General features: G+C 38.9%; 1 protein-coding gene across 1 annotated transcript; it reads right to left on the bottom strand.

The window, feature by feature from the left end:
* Positions 1–681: 681 nt before the first annotated feature.
* Positions 682–25,761, bottom strand: vsnl1a (visinin-like 1a). Its single transcript, XM_017455738.3, has 4 exons — positions 25,586–25,761; positions 21,301–21,469; positions 6,785–7,000; positions 682–2,455 (listed from the first exon to the last, which is right to left on the bottom strand). Exons 2-4 carry the CDS (start codon positions 21,460–21,462, stop codon positions 2,258–2,260), a joined length of 576 nt encoding a protein of 191 aa, XP_017311227.2. The 5' UTR covers positions 21,463–21,469; positions 25,586–25,761; the 3' UTR covers positions 682–2,257.
* Positions 25,762–26,539: the final 778 nt, after the last annotated feature.

Here is a 26,539-nt window from a genome sequence, read left to right as displayed (position 1 = left end):
GTCTCAGCTTTTTGGGCATCCAGGGGACATTCATTCCACTACCTAGGTGCCAGAACAGAGAAGAGTCTTGATGCAGGTCTTCCTTCTATCCTGAGAGATGGTGGGACCAGTCAAGCAGTGCTTAAGGATTGGAGGGAGTGTGGTGCTAAGTGCTTGAAGTTAGGTGGGTGCTGGTCTGTTTTTGGCTTTGAATGCAAGCATCAGGGTTTTAAATCTGATGCGGGCAGCTACAGGAAGCCAGGAGAGAGCATAGCAATGAGGTAGTGTGGGAGAATGGTGCTCAGAGTTAGATCTGCCAGGAGTGAGTTGCAGTAGTCCAGTCTCGAAATGACAAGGGACTGAACAAGCCCCTGAGTGTCCTATGTGGATGGAAATGGATGAATCCTTATGATGTTTTAAAGGAGAAATTGGCATTGGCAACAGCTGGTTGTCCATGGTTACCCTAAAGGTTTGTGCAGTGACAGAAGGTGAGATCTAAGAGTTGTTCAGAGAGATCTGAAGATCCTGACATGCAATCTGACATGTTCTTTTTTTTTTTTTTTTTTTAAATATCTCACTATAGCAAGAAGGGGAGAAATTCCACAATTTTACATTCTGTACCTTTAATTTTCTACTAAAATGTGTTCTTGATTATATTGCATTAAATATCTTCACACTTATGCTCTCAATCAAACTCACGCATTGAGGGGAAAAAAGTCCCATATACTATTTTATTAGTTTTAAATCACAACACAGGAAGTAATGCAGCCATTGGCATCAGGGGCACATATACATGCAACATATACAAAATAATTTCCAAAATTAAGTTGCCATTGCACAAATTTGGTGGCAAGTAAGCGAGTAAACATTAATGTAAAACAGTGTATGTAAAGCTTTCATTAATGACAGACATGATGTTAACATGAAATCAAAAATATGTTTGACAATCTGAGCGGAATAAACAATGCAGATTAGGAAAATGTTTCTGAACGTGTAACTGACAATCTATTCGTTAATTTGGTTGGGTTTTTTGTTGTTGTTGTTGTTGTTGTTAGTTAGTTTGTTTTATAACTAAATTTTTCTAAACCCTTAAGAATAAAAAAATACACATTTAAAACCTTTGTGGGTAGACAATAAATACCATAGTTTGAGCAAAAATTTAGTTTACTGTAATTTTCTATTAATATTTCCTGTCAAATTAAATGTGACTAAAACAAGATCTGAAGATCTCTTTAATAGAGCAGCATTTCTGAACCATCTGCAAAGTGATATGCAGTACATATGGCACAATAAACTGTTTAAGGTCATTCCAATTACTTAAAATAGAACAATAGTGCACATAAGAGTAATTGAATTAGTGTTATTAGTGTAATTATTTCTTTTTAGACCAGCATATTATACTATACATGTTTTATGTATAGAGTATACACAGTAAATATATGTGCACACTTCATTACTTTATAATAAAACCTTTAAGCTGTATTTTTTAAGCCATGTTCAGTTGTTACATAGTGAACAAATACTGCACAGCATACTTTTTGCATGCAGTGCCAATAATTATCTTGGTGCCAAAACCAAAATTGATGAATAAATGATAATAAAATACATCCCTTGTATCATCACAGACTTTGCTTATCATAGTAAACAGGCCTTCCTTATATTCCAATTATACAGAATCAAAGTTCCACTTTTCTGTATGAATGTAAATGTAAATATCTGCTTTGACAATATATAAATGAAAAATATGAACCTGTTAAGGTTACCAATGGACCAGATTTGTTTGACATTAAACAGTATTATGGTACACTAGCATCAGTAATGTTGTACAATAAATAGTTGCTTTAATTCAGTAGAGCACATCAGTGATGCACAAGTTACAAGTGAATGAGACTGTATGGAAAGTATTTTCACACACTATAAATATTGGCAGCTTATTTCAACTTTATGTATTTATTTGATCTATTTGAACTCTATTTATGTGTGTTATATTGTATGTGTGTGTGTGTGTGTGTGTGTGTGTGTGTGTGTGTGTGTGTGTGTGTATTTTTGTTTGTGAGAGCTTGTATTGTGCATGTGTGTGTGAGTAAGTGTGTGCTTCTGTCCGTGCATATCTAAAATTTTAGAGACAAGTTTTAGACATGCACAAGTCGAAATGCACAAGTGTTTCAAACACAGGAAGCAGATCTATTGAAAGGTGGTCCAAGCAAATATTTTTCAGTGGAAATAGCTGCAAACTGAATGGAACTCTGATCTTCGGTGCAGTCACTTATTTTCGCTCTTATTTTTGCAGGTCACACTGCAGCAGTAATACGATGGATGGGTCGCTCTTTGCTGCCTCTTTGAACTCCTCCAAACTGATCTGGTCATCGTTGTTCTTATCCATCTTGCTGAAGATTTTGTCGACCCGCTGCTCAGGGGTAAGGCCGTCCTCGTTCATCTTCATCATGATCACAGTGCCCACCATTTTGTAGATCGCCTGTGGAGGGAGAGAAGAACGAGTCTTTATTATACTTTTACTGTATGACAGGCACAATTAACAGTTTCTTCCTTTACAATACAACAAAACAGCTTTTCATTCATCTTAACCCAGTGGTGCAGGATATCTGACTAGTGACATATGTTATCTGACTAATGTAACCTCACTAAGCTATTGATTGCTACACAATTCACCATTTCCTGACCATTTAAGACAAATCAACAACTAACATTTACTCTCCCAGCCTGTCTACATCACACCAACATCATATAATCCATATCCAATGTAACCTCTTATACTATGTAACTTTTTTTTTTTTTTTTTTAGAAAATTGCCATTATTCCCCTCAAACTATTTATAAACTATGACCTATTTTCATTGCGAAAACAGGTGAATTTGCATCTTTTTTTATTCACATAAACAAAAACAAACAAAAAAAACATATGAATCAAAATGAACATGCATTTATAATAAAGTTATACAAAAATGACCACAAAACATTTAGAAGTAAGTAGTTTTTCAAAATATAGTTATAGTTTTTATAAATCACTTTCACGAATCAGCTCCCAAATTTAGTCTCTCGTTATATTGTCCTTGATATCAGTTTTCAAACTCCAGTAATTCATGAATGGTTATTTGAGAGTCATTTGAGGGTGTTGTGGGATAAAATGACTCTCAAATTACCAGTCATGAAATTCATGCAAGTATTTTAAATCACTGTTCACAAACTATTAAGAAGATTGTATGATTTTAAGTAATATGTGTAACCGTGGTTATATGACTAAGTGGAAGACTACAAGCATGGCTTCCTCTGGAATTTGCTCATCTACTTTTCAAGTACAAATAGCGTTGTTACTTTGACCCCAGGTAAAAACGTGACATGATCCATCCAGGAGCCTGTGTATTTCCTTTTGTTTCCCTGTTTTTCATATGAACAATTGCGCTATGATGGCTAGGACCTATATAATCCCCCGGTTCCTGAGCCACTCGTTAGCCACAGAGGAGGGCACAGTCAAGGAAAACCATTCACAATAACGGACCGCAAACACAAGTCATGTTGCTCATCATGTTTTCTCTCCTCGTGTTTCAGGTCCACTATTCACGCTGCCTGTCTGCACCCTCCTCTGTGGCTGAGCATCTCACCTTCACGCTGGGGACCCGAGTTCAAATCCCAACCTTGACCTTTCTTACACACCCTCACTCCCAGAGGCGTAGAATCACTTTCAATAAAACATAAATTCGTCCCCTGCACTTTTTCACTGGTCATGGTCAATTTGTGTATCTTTTGATTTCTATATGTGTACAATAAAATCCACTGTATTTACGCCAGCGTTTGAATTCGCTCACTCATTTTCATACACTTCTTCCCCATATAGTGGACTCAAATGTCATTCACTATATAGGGAATAGTGAATGAGTGAACAACTGAGCGATTTCAGACTGATTAAGTCTTTACGTGGCCTGATGTTGCCATGACAATTGGTCACACACGTCACGTGTCACATCCATGCTCACACCCGAGCTGAGCCCTCAGAGGTCACAATGAGCTCAAAGCGGCAAAAAACCATTCACTCCTTTTTTACTAAGGCAAGCAGTGTAAGTGTAAGTTTGGCGCGTGGTATTCATGTTGCACAATGAGGAATAATTTGCTACATATTTCTTGAACACTGCCTATTTCGATCGATGAATACAAGGTACCTGCAGGTACCTGCTGTACCTGCATTAACAGTTTTGTAAAGTGTAACCCTGCCGTTTTTACATTACTGTATATAATTCAATAGAAATGGGAGAGAACTGAAACAAAATCATCCATAGTATCATGGATATGTAGTTTTTAAAAATATTAAGTTATTAAGTGGTAATAACATTCTGATATAGCCTAGGTCTTAATTTATAGGATTCTCTTTCATTCTTGATCTAACTTTTTACTGTATTGCCAATAGATTGAGCAAAAAACAGGCAGGTTGGCAAGTCAGGATAGGAACATACCAATCACAACAGAAAAAAATTGAATAAAGTAGTGTGTGAATATACAAGTATATATTACACACTGTGTGCTAGGTACAATGTACAATAAACACAATTTGCAATATATAATACAGTGCAATATACAATATAACATGCAAGTACAAGTTCATAAATTGCATATTAAGCCAGTTAATTAAAAAAAAAAGTGTAATCCTGATAGTATTCCCATTTACAAAACGTACCTGTAATCTTACGTGCAAATCAAGTGCTCATTGTTTTGGTAATGGTGAGACTGATTATTGCAAATGCATTGTTACAGTTTCCTTCTTTGCAGGGAGAACACCGGTTATGGTCCGGTGATGCACATACACTGTGTACTTGTCACTACTACTGACACATTCATTTATTTATTCATCTTCATTGTCTGAGGTGCACTATTACTAGTTTTCACTACTGCCAATACCAACATTCTGGTACCAATATTCATATCAGAAACGGACAATTTCCATAATTATATTTTGTTGATGTTACAGATGGATATTTACTGCAAACGTAACAATTTAAAGCAGAATAAATAAAAGTAACAATCAGGCACAAAGCATGTGATGTTTAGCCATAAAGAAGCTAAATATTTGCTTTTATAAGTGCTATAAAACAAAGGGTAAGAAAATATACCATATCGGAATCTTATAAGAAGTGGCAAAGCTGTATGTCGCATTTTTTAATGAAACTTATATTTAAATTTAGTCTTCATAAACTGAAATCAGATAGTATTTCTTTTTCTTACCACAAAATTAAAAAACATTTTTAACCACTGTCAGTTTTAAAGTAACATGGGAATACTACAAATTCTTCTTCACATTTATTCTGTGATTGTACCCTTGGGAAACACAGTGTTCTTGAGCATCTTAATTAATGTGTGCTGAGAGGAATAATAATAAATTGAGCTCCTCCAAACAACTAAAGGACATATGTTTCTTTCCAAAAATTAAGTAACATACTGCATACTAGCATACTGGTTGAGAGTTAAGGACCATGTATAAGGGCGCTTGCTCTCTGGCAGTCATTGGATTTAAATAAAGAACCTATAGACAAATAGCACAGAACCTTAGCTCTTGAGCTACCACTGTCACAGATAAGGATTGCACATGATACATGGGGGTACGTGGGGCAGTGGTGGCTGGTTAAGGCGCTGAATTATTGATTGGAAGGTCGTGGGTTCAAGCCCCAGCACTGCCAGGCTGCCACTATTGGGTCCTTGAGCAAAACCCTTAATGCTGTCTGCTCCAGGGGTGCTGTATCATGGCTGACCCTGCGCTCTGACCCCAACTTCCTAACATGCTTGGGTATGCGAAGAAAAGAATTTCAATGTGCTATAATGTATATGTGACCAATAAAGACTCATTATGGTACAGCTAGGACCCAGGCCTGCCCTTTTCATCTTCACATTACCAAGCATTTACATTACTTTGTTTAGACTTACTTTCACTTCACTGGAATTAAGAGGGCGAAACATGTACCAGCATGACAATGCCTCTGTGCACAAAGCAAGCTCCATGAAGACATGGTTTCTTAGCGTACTGTAGGTGTAGTTCTTGAGTGTCCTGCACAGAGCCCTGACCTCAACCCCATTGAACACCATTTGGATAAACTGGACCATCAACTGCACCCCAGTGTCTGACCTTAATAATGCTCTTGTGGTTGAATGGACAAATGGAAAGCCTTCCCAGAAGAGTGGAGGTTATTATAATAGCAAAGGGGGACTAAAGCTGGAATGGGATGTTCAACAAACACATGTGAGTGTGATGGTCAGGTGTCCACAAACTTTCTCCAATATAGTGTACACTCAAGTGCAAAAAAAAAAAATGGGCCAAGCCCAAAATGGAAAAATATAAAGTTTTTAATGGTCTTAACAACAAATCATTGGTCAGAAAATGAGCAAGAATTAAACAAATGCACTAGTAAGAGCTCCTGTTCCACCATTTGCTCATTTACTTTTGCTGTAGTTAACTGTTTGGGAGAAAAGCTAGAAACAGGGGAATTCACTTATATAGTCTTCTTGTATCATGATAATGATAAACATGTTTGATGTAAAATTCAAACTAACACATTTCTGGGTGCACAAAATAAAATAAAATAAAATAAAAAAAGCTATTCGCAAGTTTACCCACAACGCTTAAACATTTAAAGAAATCAAAGGGAAAAGCTATCCCATACTCAGTTACTTTATCTATTTGTTTAATTCTTGCTAATTTCATGACCAATGATTTGTTGTTAAGACCATTAAAGGCTTTTTTTGCAGGGGCTTGGCCCTTTTTTGCCCAGGAGTGTTTGTTAGATACTGTTAGCAACTGTATTTACCTCAATAATCTCCAGCATTTCCACTCGTGTGATCTTGCCATCTCCGTCCAGGTCATACATGTTGAAGGCCCAATTGAGTTTCTGTTCGAAACTGCCTCGCGATGTAATGGACAGTGCACAGATAAACTCTCTGAAGTCAATGGTTCCATCTCCATTTCTGTCAAAGGTCCGAAAGGCATGTTGGGCAAACTTTGATGCATCGCCATAGGGAAAAAACTGAAAGAAAGATGAAAAGGTATAGTAACTGTACATCGATGTCCTGATGCTTTTAGTTTAAACACCAGCACTTTGGATTTAAACAACAAACTGTACAATGAGGTTTAGTTTCATATTATCAATGGTTAAGATGTGAATTATATATCATGTCTTTTGGTGTGCATGTGTGTGTGTGTCTGATCACTACAGCATCACTCTGGAATGTATTTGCCGACCTCACTGCAGGAGTGGGCTGCAATGCGGACCTGCACTTAGAACAGCTCTGAGTGCTGCAGCAACACAGCTCATCACTCCTTCCTTTATGGGGTGGGTGGATAGATGATAAGACTCCTAACCACCTCAGACAGAAATGACCTCCACCCATCGCTAGTGCATACACTGCTTCTGTATTTAAACCTGGGAATTTGCACAACACCAATCTACAGCCTAATTAACAAATCAGAACAATTTTTAGAATTCAAATGTAATAGCTTCAGACAGTTTAGACTGTCTGCTGAATAAGGCCAAAATGTTCAAATTCACTCAGGCTGGGAATGTATTGTCATATGTCATGAAAATTTAAGTTTAAATTAAGTGAACATTTAACTGAGTATCAGAATTATTGGCATGTCTTGTTAATAAAAAATAATAACCCTGCATTTTTGAATATCTTGAATAGATGAACTGAGCTGGGAACTTATAAATGCCATGTTTATTGTGTTTTAACACAAATCACAGAAGGCTTCTCTGCTTCGAAGCAAACAATAGTGCATGTCATCTTATACAGGGTGTAATTAGTGAAAACTGTAATTACCTAATTAGACATTGTGGACACACAGAAGCAGATGCTATGTTCAGTAAAGTCAGGACATTTTTATAAAAGAATGTCACAGAATGGGGGTGGATGCAGACGTGCATATCATTATTCAAACTCATGTCTGTTGATCAAACTGCATAAACATATAAAATTATTTGCCCCCAGTCCAAATAGCAGTCTTTTTCTTATGGAATAAAAATAAACCTGCCTCTATAATCTGAATTTAATAGGTATGTCTTATTTTTTATGCCTTAATTTGAATTTGTAAGTTAAGTTTTTAGTTGATTATACCATAATTGAAATTGTATTCCACATCTTGAATGTATATGCAAGGTTTCAAATTCTCTCTCTCTATCTACCTACCTACCTACCTATCTGTCTGTCTATCTATCTATCTATCTATCTATCTATCTAGTTTCTATTTACAACCCATTCCAAATTTCAGTTCTTCAAATTCAGATTTAAATTGTCAAAATGCTACATCTGGAAATCAACAACAAAAAAAAGTTGCACAGATTTGATCACCACCATTTCAGTCAATGAGCCAATAAATTAGTGTTAGAGAAAATTTGAATGTCAACTTAAAGAACTCAATTTGAAATGGCACAAAAGAAAACATTACTAGCAGTGATATACTTCTCAAATGAATTAGTGTATATTATAAAGCTGCAATTAAAACACTTACATGTTGTTAATCAACTGTTATTGAATACAAATATTTGTAATCTAGCACTTTTTATATTGATTAGTGATTAAAGGAAAAAAGACAGTAAAGCTATTAAAATAGCTTCTTCCCTATATTAGTGAGTGCTGTACTTTTACAAGAGACTGCATATGATATCTACGTACAGTGAAAAATTATATAACAGCCAGTTACATACAGACCAATTCCAACCTTCTCCTACCTAAAAAAAAGCAACTGTATACACTGTTTAAGGTCAGAATGAAAACATGACTGAACAAAACAGTGCTCAGGCTCACTTTGAGGATTTCAACCTGAGAAAGTCTTGTGATTGGACAGGACACTAAAAAATCAAGACAGCAGCGTTCTCTTTCTATCCCTCTAGCAATCTTCCTTTAGTGGAGAAGCACTGTGTCAGGAAACAGTGCACACCGTCATGCATCCTGCAATGATGCAAAGTGACTCTCTCATGGGGCTGGCCCTTCTGCTCCATCTGTTTAAACATGGAGGGGGAGAGGAGAAGAGCCAAACAAAAAAGTGCAAGTCATGGAAAAACAGAGCCGCAGTGAAACCACCTCTATTTGTGCTAGAGCGCACCAATGATTTAATTCATAACGTAGCTGCAAGTATTTTGGGGGATTGATTATGCAGTGACAGTGAGTTGATGCTTGAAGATGCAGTGACAGTGAGTTGATGCTTGGCAACCTTCCTACTAATGAAATGTGATTGCAAGTGATCAGTGATGATGCGTTCTAGACATATAATACTACTAGGTGTAAAGGGCTATCCCAAGATGTATAATAATAATATTAATACTAAGTCTGAGGAATCTGAGGCATAAAAAGAGGTTGGAAATTTGCATGTAAAAATAATTATAACTATACATAAAGACATACATAAAACCACACAAATGTCATAAATGGACTTAGGGGAATAAAAAGATAAAGTACAATAACAATGAAGTGTGTGTATATATATATATATATATATATATATATATATATATATATATATATATATATATATATATATATACCGCACAGATTCCCTTCTGAGGAAAGCATACCTACATACCAGTTGCCTATGTTGCTCAAGCTGAGAACACCAACTGCCAATTGATTTTGGCTGCTTCAAATTCCTTGGGTTCTGAAGAAGTGGATCCCTCTGTTACACGATTTCTGCGGAGAGCCTTGCTAGCCACGGGGCACATGATGCGAGAACTAGGCGGTCTCACTGTAGCACTCTTAACCGCTTGCAGGCAGGTCTGGTTTGCTCAAGCCAGGCTGTCAGAGGATTATAAAAAGACTTTGAGAGAGCTTCCCATTGTTCCAGGATATTTTTTTGTTCCAGACGTGTCTGAGAAGTTGGAGAGGCATGTGAAGTTGTCCGCGACCACTCAGCAGCTAACACAGGTGCAGCGTGCTCAGAATTTTATCATGCTCATCGTCGTTACGCACCGGTGCAGCCACACTTTTGTCATATGCCCTCTAAACGTCCCCAGGTCCAGCAGTGATTTCCTGGGGCTGAGGATGTACAGAAGCGTCACCCCCATGGTCACCCAAACCCCCACAGTGCCCCAGGGGGCCCGTGTCAGCGTCCCACCACAACTTTAAAAAGCCAAAGCCTCAAGGCCTGAGGCACTCGGGCCGGTGGTCAGACGTTTCACAACACGCCATTTGAGTTATTGGGAAAGCACAGGGTTGGACCCCTGGGTCTTTGCGACACTGTGCAACAGATATACTCTGGAGTTCTGACGCTGGCCCCCAACATTTTCGGGACGCATACCAACTGTTGTTTTAGACCCGGTTCGTTCTGCAGCTCTCAAGAAATTCGTTCCTTGTTAGAGAAGACGGCAATAGAGGTGGTTCAGCCCCTGACTCAGAGGGATGGGTTCTATTCCACATATTTTCTGGTTCCAAAGCGGGATGGAAGTTTTCGTCCGATTTTGGATTTGAGGAGACTCAAGAAGTTCTTAAAGAAGCTCCCATTCCACATGTTGCATACGACCGACGTTTTTCGGTCAGTGACGGAGGGAAATTGGTTCACGAGTGTTGACCTGATGGATGTATACTTTCCTGTTCCTATTGCTGTGCATCACAGGATATTCCTAAGCTTCAGCTTCAGAAACCAGGCTTACCAGTTCAGGGTCCAACCCTTTGGTCTTTCTCTAGCCCCTCAAGTGTTTACGAGGTATATGAAGGCTGCCCTGTCACCCCTGTGGTGCCAGGGACTGCGGCTTCTGCCATACCTAGACGATTGGTTGCTTTGCGCTCAGATGAGGGACTAGGCTGTGCACAATACCCAGCTGCTACTAGGCCACGTTGTCAAGTTGAGTTTCTTGGTGAACAGGGCAAAGAGCATACTGTCTCCCATGCAATCCATCACATTCACTGGGGTGACAATTGATTCATCCACAATGCGAGCCTCTCTGTCTCAGACGACGGACATCTTAAATATTTTTGCCCAGTTTTGTTTGGGGGCGTCTCTCTAGTATGGGATGTTATTGAGGCTACATCGGCCACCTCTGTAATTCCTCTGGTACTGCTTCACCTGCAGCCCCTGCAGGTGTGGAGAAACAGCCTTCTGCTAGTCCGTCAACGTCATCGGCAGATTGTAGTGACTCGCAGTTGTGTGCGTGCCCCCCGACGATGAACTTCACTGGCCTTTTTGACAGTAGCCGTTCCATTGGAGAATGTTCCCTCTCGTCGGGATGTGGTAACAACCAATGCATCCCTCAAGGATTGGGTAGCAGTGTCTGTGGCTAATGGTCAAGGGAGCGGTCTATGGAACACATCAACTTGCTGGACTTGCTTGCAGTTTTTCATGCCCTGAGATACTTTCTCCTGGTGCTGGCAGGCCGTCATGTGCTTGTGTACTCGGATAACACTTCGACGGATTTCAAGCTGAATCACTAAGGGGGCACGAGGTCAAAGAGCTTGCTATGGCTCACTCACAATATCCTCACCTGGTCACTCCCATGGTTTGCATCACTGAAGGCTCTTTATCTAGCAGGGATAAATCAGGCTGCAGATGCTCTGTCCAGAAATTGGCTTCATCCTGGCGAGTGGAGGTTCCACCTAAATGTTGTACGGGACATATGGCAGGAGTTTGGTGTGGTGGAAGTGGATCTATTCGCTTTGGAGAAAAAAACTCACTGCCGGTTCTGGTTTGCACGGATGGAAACTTCCAGTCCACTGGGGCAGGACATGCTGTCACACGATTGGCCAGATTGTCTCCTGTATGCCTTTCCTCCAATTCCTCTGCTGTGGGAGACACTTCACAGAATTGCATAAGGCAGGCACAGGGTGTTTCTGATTGCACCACAGTGACTGTCCAGACCATGGTTTCCCTTGCTCCTAACCTTGCTGAGGGACAGACTAAAGCAGCTTCCTCTCAGGAGAGATCTATTGTCTCAGCTTGATGGCTGCATTTGGCATCCAAACATGGCCCATCTACAGTTATGGATCTGGCCTCTGGGGCCGACTCCCACTTAGCAGACTGTGAGCCTTCGGTCATTCACACTGTTCTCACTGGAGGGGGCAGGTCTTGGAAGTCATTGAAGGTGGCTTTTCTTCCAGCTGTGGCATCTACAAAAAGTGTCGGATACAAAAATCTTCAAGTGCGCTTCACGCGCTGTCCGTGAGGCAGTCATGCATGAGATGGAAACCGGAGGGTACCAGAGTTGTCCTCTGGCCCAATCCAGCTTTACTTCCTAAAGTGCTCCTACACCAGTTCATTAATCAGTCGATCGAGCTGTGTTCCTTCTAGCCGACAGGCCTTGAGCAGCGTTCTCTGCTCTTGTGCGCCGTACGGGCCTTGAGGTGCTATGTAGAGGCTACAGCGCAGTTAAGACAGTCGGAAAAATTGTTTGTCTGTTATGGTGGTGTTACAAAGGGTGCCCCTCTGTCTAAAGAGAGGCTGTCACGGTGGGTAGTTGAGGTTATTGCCTTAGCGTACAAGCAGGCCTGGCAACTCATGCCCGGGATCATCACTTGCTATTCTACCAGGACTGTTTCATCTTCATGGGCTGCCTTCAGAGGTGTCCCTCTTAGTGATATCTGGGCTGCAGCGATATGGTCCTCTCCCTGCACCTTCACAAGTTTATATAATGTCAACATTGCTTCATCCCATGATGTGAGCTCGGCTGTGCTTCGCCAGTGGTTTGTTCTGGTGAGTTACTCCTCATGACTTTTCTGGTATGAGTCATCCACGACTGTTGCACCCTCTCTGGCGGTCAGGAGGGATGCAACAGAATGCTCATTACGAATGTAACCGTGCTTCTATGAATTCCAGATCACCACAGAGTTCCCGGTCACTCTGAGTGTGTGAGAAGATGCTCCGAGGTGAAGTGCTGAGCTTCAGTGGCTTATATCACCTCCACTCAGCTCACATCACCATGTGACTTGATTGATATTTATTTTCTTGACCTATCTGGCTGGTGCTGCGATCATCCACTACTGGTACATCCAGAATTCACAGAACCACAGTTACATTTATAACCAGTGTTTTGGTGCACACAGAGAGGTAGCCATATGGAAAAGTACCTCATGTCCACGGTTAAATATGATGGTGGCTCTTGTTTTGTGGGTGTTTTTCTGCCAGAGGACGTTGAGGATACATGGCATCATGAACTCTATTGAACATCAACAGGTATTAAATAAAAACCTGACTGCCTCTGCCAGAAAGCTTAAAAAGGGGCAGAAAGCTTAAAATTAGAGCTGGGCTGTAGTCCAGCCCTCCAACACCTCAGTCAGAAACATCTGATGTAGTGGATTACATAAAATTAACACTATGCGCAGGGGTCTGTCTCTCTCCCGTCCTGTGGCTAGCCCTCTCCCCTGATTGAGTGAGCTGGGCCAGGTGCCTGACGGGGAAATTGTGTCCAGTTGGCACATTCTTCCATCTGCTGTGATAGCTCCAAATGCCATTATGTAACCCTCTGTAGCCTATTCATTCCAAACTGGCTAGTGTTAAATCACATCCAGATACATTTCTGACAAACAGTTGTGATTTATATCCAACTTGGTTTCCAAATTATGTATTTTTTAATCACAAAATTCAAACATTAAATATTGTTTTGATGCTCTTTATGGTCCGTTAGCAGGGTAGCCATGCTCGTGGCTGCTGACTCAAAACAGCAGCAAAAAGCATGAGAACTGGATCATCTCCTTGTCTTAAATACATGTTTTATCAAAAAATAAACATGAATGAACATCAGACGGTATGTTAAAAATAGAGTGCTGCTTGCTGAACTTTATCATCTCTCATGTAATGACCCAATGTATGTTTTAACCGTGGGAAGATGCCAATAGTTTGGTATTTAGAATACACATTATATTTTTCCTTAAACTACTATTTAATGTAGGGCTGGGCAGTACAACTAAAAGATTTATCACGATATAATGTTTCATATCATTCGGTATCGATAATTATTGATAAATGTTAATCTGTTTAAAACAAAGACCAGCAGAAAAAAAGGGGTTGAATTTAACCACTGTATTTTTAATTTTCCCACTTTATTAAGGCTAACAACAAATATTTTTAGTCAAAAAACAGTCAAAAACAAAATAGAAATTAAAAATATATCTTCTCTTATCTTATATGAAGATAAATAAGTAAATAAGTGTTAAAGAAACTCTTGAACTTATTAAATAATTAAATAAAATGTTACAAAATGTGTGCAATGTAAAAGTGTAAATAGAACAATCAAGGCAAACTTTAAGGGAGATCAACATCGCATTATAGCGCAGAATGTGACTCCTGGTGCTCTTGTTTTTGCTCAGCCTGTTAGCATAGTTAGCCTATCCTCGTATAAAACTTCCACTTTAACACTTACTTCCGGATAATACTGTGCTGAGGTCCGCGTCTGAGGAGTCGAGCTCCTGCTCTGAGGACACTCCCTGTCCACCCCAGAGCCGACATTTTAACAGAAATGCACTGTAATTCCACATTCACTGTATATGTGTGGGGCACTGCACATATGCACTACAAGTCTCTCGCAGCTTGTGTATCTGTACTTGGCTGGGATGTTTTTTTTTGCAAAGCTAAAACACAATGGTGTTATGATGTTGGTCAGATGAAAAGAAACTAAAACAACTGCCACACTACATTACATAAAATATTTTTTCAACTTAAATTTGAAGATAGATGGTGTGCGTATTTGTTTGCACATTTACCTTATTACTCTGCCCAATATTTTGTGTTGAAGTCTCTCTGTCTATACAGACACACTTGTTAAGTTAAATAGGGTTATAGCAGCATAAAGTGATTATAAATAATGTTATAGCAGCATGGACTAAATAAAATTTATATTATAGCGGCAGGAATGAATTCAAAATAATGTTAAAGAAGCGTTGTAGCGGCACGAAGTCATTCTCCAAAATTCTCACTGACCCTTTTTTGTGGAAAACTACAAAAATAAACTTACAATCTGCCATTGATCCAAATGCATTGAAACGTTGTATCTGTGGGATACATTTGTCTACCATGTCAATTTTGAAATGGTCCGCAATCTTGAGAAGGAATCCTTACAATCTCCAATGGCAGCATGCAGGCTTACAGTTGCCTCTGTCCACGCTTGCAGCTGCTGCTGTCCGGCTTGCTGTTTATGTTTACATTTAGTTCTGTGTTGTCTCACGTAGTTAGTGTGTTGTTTCATGTAGCATCATGGTCCTGGAGGAACGCTGTTTCGTTTCAATGTGTATTTTACCAGCTGAAATGGTTGAAATGACAATAAAAGCCACTTGACCTTGGAGCTCCGCACCTTCCTTCGGCTTGTGCCGACCGGGTACTTTGCTGCAAAAACTGTTTCTTAAATGTTGATTTTTTTAAACGAGACAATACGTTCTGTGCAAATCAGACACAGCAGAGCACCAGGGCTTTCAATAAAAACACGTTTCAGTCCAGTCAACTTTGAAATTTTCGATGCTCCTCTGAATTCTTTCTTTTCGCCATCTCCACAAACTTGTGACCTCCCCACTCTCCACTGCGCTGCACTCACATTGGCTGCGTCCAAACTCGCGTACTGTGACAGTACCTACTAATCAGTATGTGTGTGTAGTATGAATACAATCCTGGATATACTACGTCTGGCATGTTAGCATTGTCATGTGACCTTCGAAGTCATCCTAAATCAAAAATCAAAAATCTTAAAGGGACCACCAGATTAAAGCAACTGCATTAACGGCAAAATGCACAACAGGAAAGTTAACTGAATCAGCAGTTTAATTTGGGCAGTGTTAACAGACTGAGGTAAATTCATTGCCATTAGCTTGGCTGGCTAAGGCATGATGGAGATCACAAGTTCAAACACTGTGACAACTGTTTTGTTGTTTAAACCTTCAACAAGTTAACACTTTATTCAAGTATTGTTAAACAAGTCTTCTTTAACCAAGGTTTAATACTTAAAAAGAGCTGACGCACTGTTTTCCACCATTTTTTTTTTCTGAGCTCGTCCGCTCAGATATATATGTGCATGCTCAGTTGGCAAGGAATTGTGGGTGCTAAGATATGCTTAGCTGTAGGCTAGGTACGATGCTCTACCAATGTATTTGCCCCATACTGATTTCTTCTGTTTTTGTGTCTCTCTCTCATCTCATACTAAATAGTATATCTCATACTAAATTGTTTTAGATCTTCAAGCGAAATACAACATAAAACAAAGGAAACCTGAATAAACACACAATATTTTTTTATTGCAGCAAAAAAGTTATCTAACACCTATCTTCAATGTCAAAACTAATTGTCCCCTTAGACATAAAATCTGGTTGTGCCACCTTTAGCAGCAATAACTGCAACCAAACGCTTCTGATAACTGGAGATCAGTCTTTCACTTACTTCTAGGACTAGGACTTACACCTATGCTTTGGATCATTGTCTTGCTGCATAATCCAGTTGCACTTGAGTTTCAATTTATATTCTGCTTTAGGATTTTCTGGTAGGGAGCAGAATTCCCTCAATTATTGCAAGTTGCCCAGGCCCTGAAGCAGCGAAGCATCTCCACACCATCACACTTCCACCACCATGCTCGACTGTAGGTATGAAGTTCTTTTTGTGGTATTCTGTGTTTGGTTTACGCCAGATGTAACGGGACCCCTGTCTTCCAAACAGTTCCACTTTCAACTCATCAATCCACAGAACATTCTCCCAAAAGGTTTGAGGATCATCAAGGTGTGTTTTGGCAAAATTCAGATTAATGTTCTTCTGGGTTAGCGGTGGTTTTCACCTCACCACTCTTCCATGGATGCCATTTTTGCCCAGCGTCTTTGTGATAGTGGAGTCATGAACAGTGACCTTTATTGATGCAAGAGAGGCCTGTCCATCCTTTGATGTTGTCCTTGGCTCTTTTGTGACTTCCTGGATGAGTAGTTGTTGTGCTCTTGGAGGAATTTTGGAAGGTCAGTCACTTCTGGGAAGATTCACTATTGTGCAGAGTTTTTCTATTTGGAGATAATGGCACTCACTGTGTTTCTTTGGAGTCCCAGAGCCTTTGAAATAGCTTTGTAACCCTTCCTAGACTGATGTATTTCAATCACCTTCTTCCTCATCATTTCTGGAATTTCTTTCAACTTTGGCATCGTGTGTTACAGGGTAAGACCTTTTACCCAACTTCATGCTGTTGATAAAGCTCTATTAAAGTGTTGATTTGATTGAAGAGGTTTTGCAGTAATCAGGCCTGGTTGCGTCTAGTCCAGCTGAACCCCATTATGAATGCAATTTCTTAGATGTGGGGAATTAGTAGCTACGGGGGCAAATATATTTTCACACAGGCCAAGTGGTACTGGGTTATAATTTTTTTTCTTAAAAAAATAACAATATAATTTAAAAACTGTATTTTGTGTTTACTCAGGTTGACTTAGTTTTATCTTAGATTTAGTTTTTATTTCTGAAACTATTTAGTATGAGATGAGACAAAAACAGAAGAAATCAGGATGTGGCAAATACTTTTTCTCAGCACTGTATTTAGGAATGGCACGTTAGTCATACTTACAACATACTTACAACAACCATATATATAGGAATATTCCTGTAATTGTAATGCCAATTTTAATGCCTATAAACATCCTATTCATAATAAAGGCTGCAACTCACGCATTGTCTTTGTGCCCTTTTGCCCATTTATGTATCTTGAGGTTGTTGTTTTTTATCTTGAGACGTCTCTTGAGAGAATGGCAACAAGTGCCGGTACACAAGAAAAAGTCACATTATGCCAGTCTGTTTTGATACAAAGTATGCAAATATTTGCACATTATGCTGTAGAAATACTTTGTTTTGCTGGTGGTAAAGAAGTGAAATGCAAGGATTTGAAAAACTATTTTCACTAAATGCATCTTGTTTTTTGTTTTTTGTTTTTAAAAAAAAACATTTATGAGCAACTGTAAGAACTTTAACATTCAACCCAAATACACAGTGCACACTGAAAAACATCACTCAGACGGAGACTTTCGATTTACTAGACATGTGATAGGGAACTGGCACCACAAAAAACAGAGAGTGTACAATTAATACAGTTCCCTACCACGTGTCTAGTAAATCGAAAGTCTCCATCTGAGTGATGCTTTCAGGCTAGTCCGTAGATCACTGGAAAAGGGAAGACCTTGGGGCAACATTGAACAGACAGGCGTCAGGGTTGCCGTGCTACAACAAGCTAACCAAGGCTTGTTTATTTTACCCAAGCTCCATTGCTTGAGAGAATGTCAGAACTGTCCAAGGTCAGCCACCTGGCATGTGCTGTGAAGTGTTGTTCTGCGTCAGTGACAGACTTGTTTTTGACTGTGTCACAGCAATGGGATTTTTTTCAAGGACTACAGCATTACCCTTTAACCTTTTAAAAACTACAAAACTGTCTGCTTCTGCACTTTATTTTACAAAAAAAAAAAAAAAATTAATAACATATTTTAATGTCAGTGTAACATGACAACACCCAAAAGCATGATTAAAATCTCCTTAAGTACAAACTTAATGAAATATCTCTGAATAAAACAAAATGCAATAGGAAAACAGTACGGAAATTTTATACAAAGCCCTTTTGTTGAATTATGGTTGACTCATAGAGCACCACAGACAGGATGTTAGTGTAGACAAACTTTTATTAACCCTAGAGAAGAAATTTATTTCCCTTCTGCAGGAATAACTCTGTGTGACTTTGTGTTCATTGACATGCATGAATGAAAAAGATATATCAAACTATAACTATAACAGCATTAACAGAAAGAATCAAAAACAGTAAATATATTCATTCATTCATTCATTCATTCATTCATTCATTCATTTTTAGTAACCACTTTATCCTGGTCAGGTTCTCAGTGGATCCACTGCATATTCTAGGAACACTGGATGTGACACCAGTGTATCACAGGTCACAATACTCACACGCATATTCACGTTTTAGTAGGCAGGCCGAAACTGGAGAACCTGGATAAAACCCTCATGGGTGTACCACCCATAATGACATTTCATGACCAGGTAAGTTCATATTGATATAAAATTATTTATTATACAGGGTGTCCCAAAAATCTCCATACATAGGGATAATTAACATTTTTCAGCAAAATGTAACTTTATTTACAAAACATCCTCTACATTTCTTTGTGAACACACACAGAGACGTCTCTCCAGACTTTGACAACAGTGTCGTGTATTGATGTGCTTACCATGCAACTTTGCAACAGTTTCCTGTTCCAGCCATGAGAATGATAAATGAGAACTAAATATGAAAAATTTTGGAAGACATTTTGCTAAAAAAAATTTTTTTTTATCTCCCCTAAATATGGAGACTTTTGGGACACCCTGTATATCGATCTTATTCAAGTAGTGTAGTGGCATTATATCTAGCATGTGCCATGAGGCAAAAATACAGCTACAAGTACAAAATATTTTAAAGATTTTAGCACACAGAATCTATTTCTTTTCAGGTCAACAAAATTGGGCATGAAAAAAAGAAGATCCTTCAGAATAGCACTCTATTCATAAAATAATGTACAAAGTTGAACATTATTAGGAATCTTAATATTGTTATATTTTGGTGGAGATCAAATGTCTGGAATATCTGACAGTTTTGACTTTGTGGGGAAATTTGGCTTGTACTGCAGCTTGTGTTAAAAAATAATAATAAAAGGCAACAATGTGTGTGTGTCTGTGTGTGTGTACGTGTGTGTGTGTGTGGGGGGGGGGGGCTGTAGTCATTTCTGTAAAATGTGCGCTTTTCTCACTATTTGGTGTGTGCGATATCAAATAATTTCTATCAGTTGCAAAAAATGCGAAGATGTTTATGTTGTTTTTAGACAATGAATTGAAAAGAAGATAAAGAACTTCTTAAAGAAAGTTTATGCTTTGTTGGATGGTAGGAAATAACCTACGAAAATATAAATTCACTGCAAAAAACATCAAGCTAAAATATCTTTAATATAGTCACATTTAGGAGTATTTCCTATTTTAAGATTACAATCAACTAAATAAATTATTATTAAATCTATTTCTAGTATTTTACTGATTTTGAGCTTGAATTATTCTTGTTCTATTAGCAGATAATTTTGCTAATTGTAAGCAATTATTTGTAGAAAGAAGCTGAAATGAAAAAAGATATTTATAAACCCGTTACATTACAATAACATCATTTCCCCACTTGTGGGGATTAATACTTTTGAAATATTATTTTGAAATGATTTCAAGTTTCGCTAACTCCATTTCTATTTCTCTAAGTTAATGTACAAACCTGCATTAAGTGTGCATGTCAAAAAGCTGTGGCATGAAGGCTTATTGAATCATTCCTGGAATAAGCCACTGTGTCGTGCTCTTCCTCTCCCTCACATACACACACACACACACACACACACACACACACACACACACACACACACACACGCCACTTTTCCCAGCCCCACACCACCCTGATAATGCAAGGTCATCCATTTTCTCACTATCTTTGCCTCTGGATTTTAATAAAACCATCTCCCTGATACACTGTTGCTGGGAAACACATCACACAATTGCTAAAAGGGTTAGTGTCCAGAAGATTAAATTCCTTTGTGTGCAAAGCTGATCCAGCAAATAAAGTGGCCTCAAAACAGTGCAGATGGCTGAATTGATCATTTAGTCCCGTTGTATATTTACTGTATATTTACACTCCCTTACAACAGTACAGAACCTATTGCAAGACCAATTCTTTAGCAATTCAGAATGTCCTGAAAAGGAAAGAGACCACTGGTGTACTAGCGACCAAACATCTAACAGGTTGGCCAAGGAAAACAACAGCAATTGATGACAGAAACATTGTGAGAGCTGTGAAGGAAAACCCAAAAACAGAAATCAGTGACGACTTCAACAACCTTCACAGGGCAGGGGTGACGGTATCACAATCCACCAGAGCAAAAATCTAGAAGTCATACCACCAGATGCAAACCACTCATCAGCAGTAAGAATCAGAAAGCCAGACACTGCACAATAAAGCTTCTGTAATAATGAACAATCATGAGTCGCCTACACTTGCAAATACCAACTGAATGCTCCCACGTTAAATAGGACTCACTGTCACTACTATTTAGCCATACTCCTTAGTGTACATTGTGTGGTTTGGAACACAGTCTAATTTTCTATTTCAATGTAATTATGAGGAGAAGAATGATGCAGCAAAACTCATGCTAGGAAATGTTCAAGTAGTGAAATTCAAAAATCATACATCTTGCAGTTTTAATACACTTTATGTCAGCAGTTCAAAGCCTTCATTAACATCTGTCCAGAGGTTCATAGGTCAAAATGTCCAATGACATGTGGAAGAGCACCCGACCAAACGTAAGAATATGGAAAGTAATGGTATGTGCTCACCTTCACATATAGCTGCTGGAACTCATCGAGGTTGAGGCGGCCGCTGGGGCAGTCCTTTAGGAAACCTTTGTACCACTGCTTTAGCTCATGCTCATTAAACTCTGTGTTCTTTACCAGATCATCCATAACCTCAGGGGTCAGCTTGCTGTTCTGTTTCCCCATGGTGTCTCTGCAGGAGACAGGCCAGAGAAAAATGAACAGATCTACATTTGTCTATAATTTATGACAACTTCTATATTGGCCAATTAAGTGATTAACGTAGAAAAGGTACATGTGCTCAAATGCAAAAAAAAACAAAAAACATTTTTTAACTTTGAGTTGATACAAAATATAAACACATCTAAAGCCTGTACCCAAATGTATGATGTGAATATGTTTGTGGCTGATTGCACTGGTGTTCCTATTGGCCATTACTGCATAAGTTGTGTAATTTTGTGTTAAAAACAGGCTTGTCCTCTTTGTCATTTACAAATAATACTGTTACACTGCAATACATAGTTACAAATAGTTCATAGTTAAGACCCCTTGATACAGTAACATTCATTAAAATATGATGGTGCAGTGATTTGATTACACAATCATCTCGAATAACCAGTTAGAAGATTATGTAATGATTGTGACAGGACTACCTGAAACAAGCACAGATGTGCTGAGCATCAGTTATACAATATATTGTGATATTGCATGTTACGATGTTAACAACACTATCATCTGTGATTTTTTTAATCATGGAAGGTACCTAGATATGAGACAAATTGCCACAAATATACTGGTAAATGGTCTGCACTTATAAAGCACATTACACTGGTTCTCATTCACACACACACCAATGGTAGCAGAGCTGTTATGCAAGGTGCTAGCTTGCCATCAGGAGCAACTTGGGGTTCAGTGTGTTTCCCAAGGACACTTCATTATGAGGAGTCACGTGGGCCGGGAATCGAACCGCCAACCCTACGATTAGTGGACAACCTGCTGAGCCACAGCCACCCATAATATACTGATATATTAAATTTACATTTACATATACATTTGAGGCCCAGTACAAAGGCTGTATCATGGTATTTGGTGATTATTATAGCTACTGAATCATGAATAGAGACAGTCAGTGGGGATGATATCATCAGATAGATAATTTAGGGTGTATCAAACATATGTTTGGTGTAATTAACCAGACAAAAGAGTCCTAACAAAAAAACACAATGAGCAATCAAAGTAATGGGCAAATTACATACGCTGATATGACCACAAGGAACACTGTTGCATGCATACAATGTATTTCGGTAAACACACAGGCATAGGTATGGGCAGAGAAAATTAGACTTGCATAGCTTGCATAACAGTTTAGAAGAGAGCGAGCTTTCCAGAAATCTCTGTGGAGGTTTGATGGAATAACATGACAGATGGCTTCTCAAAAAACCACATCAGAATTGAAGCCAAATCCTTTAAAATCCATAAATTTGCTGCCATCTTCCCCACTGTGCCAGTCCATTTTAGAAGGGTGATGTTATTTCAACTAGCTTGCCACTGTTTATCTGTATGACAAGCATCTGTTTTGAACCTGCTTCCGAGCCTGTGTCACAGGCGAACACATGTGACTGCACACACACAGATATTGCAGTGTTATCTGGGGGACTGGTTCATTAAGCAGTCACAAAATAATAAAGAGGCATTGTTACATTCTTAGACAAACAATTAATAAGCAAAGAAATAGAGATAGAATTGTAGTCGACTTTGAAATTTGGAAATAAACACAAACGGTAATTAAATTTCTCACATGAGTGGTATTTCATTTCCAAAGAAATGGAGGATTGAACAGCATTTTTTGTTCATGAATTTTCCTTGTGTGGAGGTGGATGAAGAATAGCATTTGCATTCAACTCCAGATCTCACCTCACCACCCACGCTGCACTGCTCTTGGAACTGCAATCCATGGTCAGAGGTCATGGCTAAAGTACACATCACATCATATACACAAAAAGCCAATGCTGCAAGATGATGAAAAAATGGCTCCACATCAAACAAGGTGGTAATGCAGGAACCCAGATCTTTTCAGATTATTTCGCCTCACATCCACCAGCTTGCCCCAAGCATTTTTATGTGACACAGCAGATGTCACTGTAAGGTGTTTACAGTACCCTCATGTGCTCTGAATCAGGAAAAAAATCAGCACAGACTGGTCCTCTATGGAATATAGTAAGTGTATTTATAAACAGATTCCAGATTTACCACATAAAACTGGGTTGTTTCTTTAAAAAGACTAACACCCCAACAGATTCAACTATTTTATAGATTAAAACCCTGGCAAATCAGTGTTTCTCAGAGTGTTTTGCAATCCAGAAAAAAAAGCATGTTGTGATACGCCATGATAGGGACATTTCAAAATAGTTATATTGTTAACACCATATATACTTCTTTAAAATAACATTACACAAAAATGCCATTACAAGGTGTGGTATATTTATTGAAACATGCTACATATGCATTTACAAGAACTAAACAGATACCATGATAAGACTGATATTGCGTTGTATGGATACAATGCAGTCATGTTCTAAAGCACAAGTAATATTTTCTATTGATTGGGTTTCTCTTTTGAGAGCACAGCATTTGCATAAAATGTACATCCACTCCATCCTGACATGGCCAATCTTTTACATTTGAATTGATCCTTACATTCAAAAGGATGTGTGTGTTTTTGTGTACTATAACGTCTTATTCAGGGAGAAATGAGATATTACAGGTAAAAAAAAAAAAAGTATGCTGTCTAGTGTATGAGCTTCAACGATGATCAGTTTAGTGATAGAATTGAGCACAAGACTCATAAACAAGCAACTATCACCTCCTGTCTATTTTCTATCTAGTCTAGATCACTGTTATTTATGCTTTAACAACAACAGCAAAAAAAAAAAAAAAACAGTGTGAAGCTTTTCCCTATACAAGCAGACCAGGTTGAATCGATCTGTATGAATGATTTTTGGCTTTTCAGGCAATGCTGCTTTAATGCAGCTACACAAAATTGATCTTTTTCAATTACACAGAGAGAAAAACAGGCTGCTATTGAGAGCAGAGCAGAGCACATCTGGCTCCAGTCCTGTCAACATTCACAACTAGATTATGACTAACAATTGTACTCAGCAGTAGATTCATTATCTTATTACCACTTCTGAAACAATTATGACAATCATTATCATTTTCGCAGCACTTGTGGTGTTTATTGGATATGAGGTTATTAAATAGTACAATGCTGACCAGCCCTTAGAAGCTAATGACAAGCCATACAAAGCTGTCACCACAGATAACAGAGGCTTTTCCATATACATAGAACACAACGTTTGTACTACACAATATATTCTTGTTAATAATTATTGGGATGTTGGCTGATATCGAAGAAGGCTGTAATACACATCCTGACCTATCTCAGATGGTTTTGAGATGAGTTTGTAGGGGGGTTTTCTTTTTAAATAATGGTTTTTACATGATCCAAAAAATGTAAACATGACAAATTTTGGGGAAACGGAAGACCCATGCCACATCCAAAGATGCTTAACACAATGCAAGATTACAGCTTAATAATGACTATGTTGTCATTATTGCTTAGTCTTAACTGAGCAATCCATATCATTCTATGGACTATATACAGTATATGATATAAATGAAAGAGGATCTGCTTTACTGGAGCAGACGCATTGTGTAACGTTCTCTTGCATCCATCACTTCTCTTCTTTCTGCGATGACCTTGAGGGTCTAAGTTCGTTGCAACGATAATGACTTGGCAATCTGACCTTTAAGTAAATTGCATTCTAGCTTATTAAGATGTTTACATCACTGACGCCCAGCTGTCGTAGCTTACTGCAGAGGAACTTTGCCTCCCATTAGGCTTAACTCTGGACTCCAATCTCACGCGCAACAAACTGATAAAGCGCATACCGACACAAAATAAAAACATGAGCAATGCCTTCAAGGTCCATTAACGAGTAAATAGTTACCAGTGGCCCTTTACACAAAACCATCATATGTCCTTTATTGTTTGTTTTTCTTTCATTATTGTAGGAATTGGTCATGCAAGTAAGTCCTGGTATGGTCGTTTTGAAGGCTTTAAATGGAACATGTATTTATCTCTGCAGGGAAATGCATTTAAAAGGGTTTTGTTATCACTGAAAGCATTCAAACGGAACGAAGGTGGCCGATAACGACGTGTAAATACTTTCAAATGCACGCGCTCCGTGCATATACATTGCAAGTGGAAGAGTAAATAATAATAATATTAATAATAATAAACACTTACCTTTTCCAAGGAGTAACAGAAAAAAACCTGTCTGTGTTTTCCGCTTCGAGTGACAATACAAGGTGAGTACAGACGTGTGTTTCCAAGGCGAGAAGTCGTACAATAGATGGAGAGGAGAAGAAAACCGTTAGCGCGCGAGCGAACGTGCACGAGCGCTCTCTCTCTCTCTCTCTCTCTCTCTCTGGCACGCAGCTGCACAAGCCTGGTGTGCTGCTAGAATAACAAATTAACACTAACACAAATTACACGCAACTGTAAATACACTATATTGCCAAAGTATGTGGACACCTGACCATCACCATCACACCCAGATGTGCTTGTTGAACATCCCATTCCAGATGTTTAGTCACCCTTTAATAAGCTCCATTGTTCTGGGAAGGGTTTCCCACTAGATTTTGGAGCGTGGCTGTGGGGATTTGTGATCATTCAGCTACAAGAGCATTAGTGAAATCAGGTACTGATGTTGGGTGAGGAGGTCTGGGGTGCACTCGGTGTTCCAGTTTAGTGTTCAGTGGGGTTGAGGTCAGGACTCTGTGCAGGACACTCGAGCTCTTCCAGTCCAAGCCTAAGACATCATGTCTTCATGGAGCTCGCTTTGTGCACAGGGGCATTGCCATGCTGGAACAGATTTAGATTCCGGTGAAGAGAAACTGTAATGCTACAGCATACAAGGACATTCTGTACAATTGTGCGCTTCCAGCTTTGTGATAACAGTTTGGGGAAGAACCACAGATGGGTGTGATGGTCAGGTGTCCACATACTTTTAGCTATATAGTGTATTTCCCTGCTGAAAAATCCAGATTAGTCTGAGCAGCTACCATCTGACAAAAGTAGTGAACAATTTACACTATTTAATTAGACATAATAAGCAGTGCCGCTCCTCCCTATACACAAACTAAGCCAGTTGCGTAGGGCCCCGAACCACCAGGGGGGCCCCTTGATCTCGTCTATTAT

The sequence above is a fragment of the Ictalurus punctatus genome, chromosome 25, assembly GCF_001660625.3.
Source record: "Ictalurus punctatus breed USDA103 chromosome 25, Coco_2.0, whole genome shotgun sequence".
Taxonomy (NCBI): domain Eukaryota; kingdom Metazoa; phylum Chordata; class Actinopteri; order Siluriformes; family Ictaluridae; genus Ictalurus; species Ictalurus punctatus.
This window is presented reverse-complemented; position numbering and strand designations above follow the sequence as displayed.

Bases quoted from the DNA above. Each gene is read 5' to 3' on its own strand.
- vsnl1a (XM_017455738.3), bottom strand. From the start codon at position 21,462: ATGGGGAAACAGAACAGCAAGCTGACCCCTGAGGTTATGGATGATCTG. The intron at 7,001-21,300 runs GTGAGCACATAC...TCTTTCTTTCAG, and splicing joins TCCAGCAGCTATATGTGAAG to TTTTTTCCCTATGGCGATGC. The intron at 2,456-6,784 runs GTAAATACAGTT...CTCCCTCCACAG, and splicing joins AAATGCTGGAGATTATTGAG to GCGATCTACAAAATGGTGGG.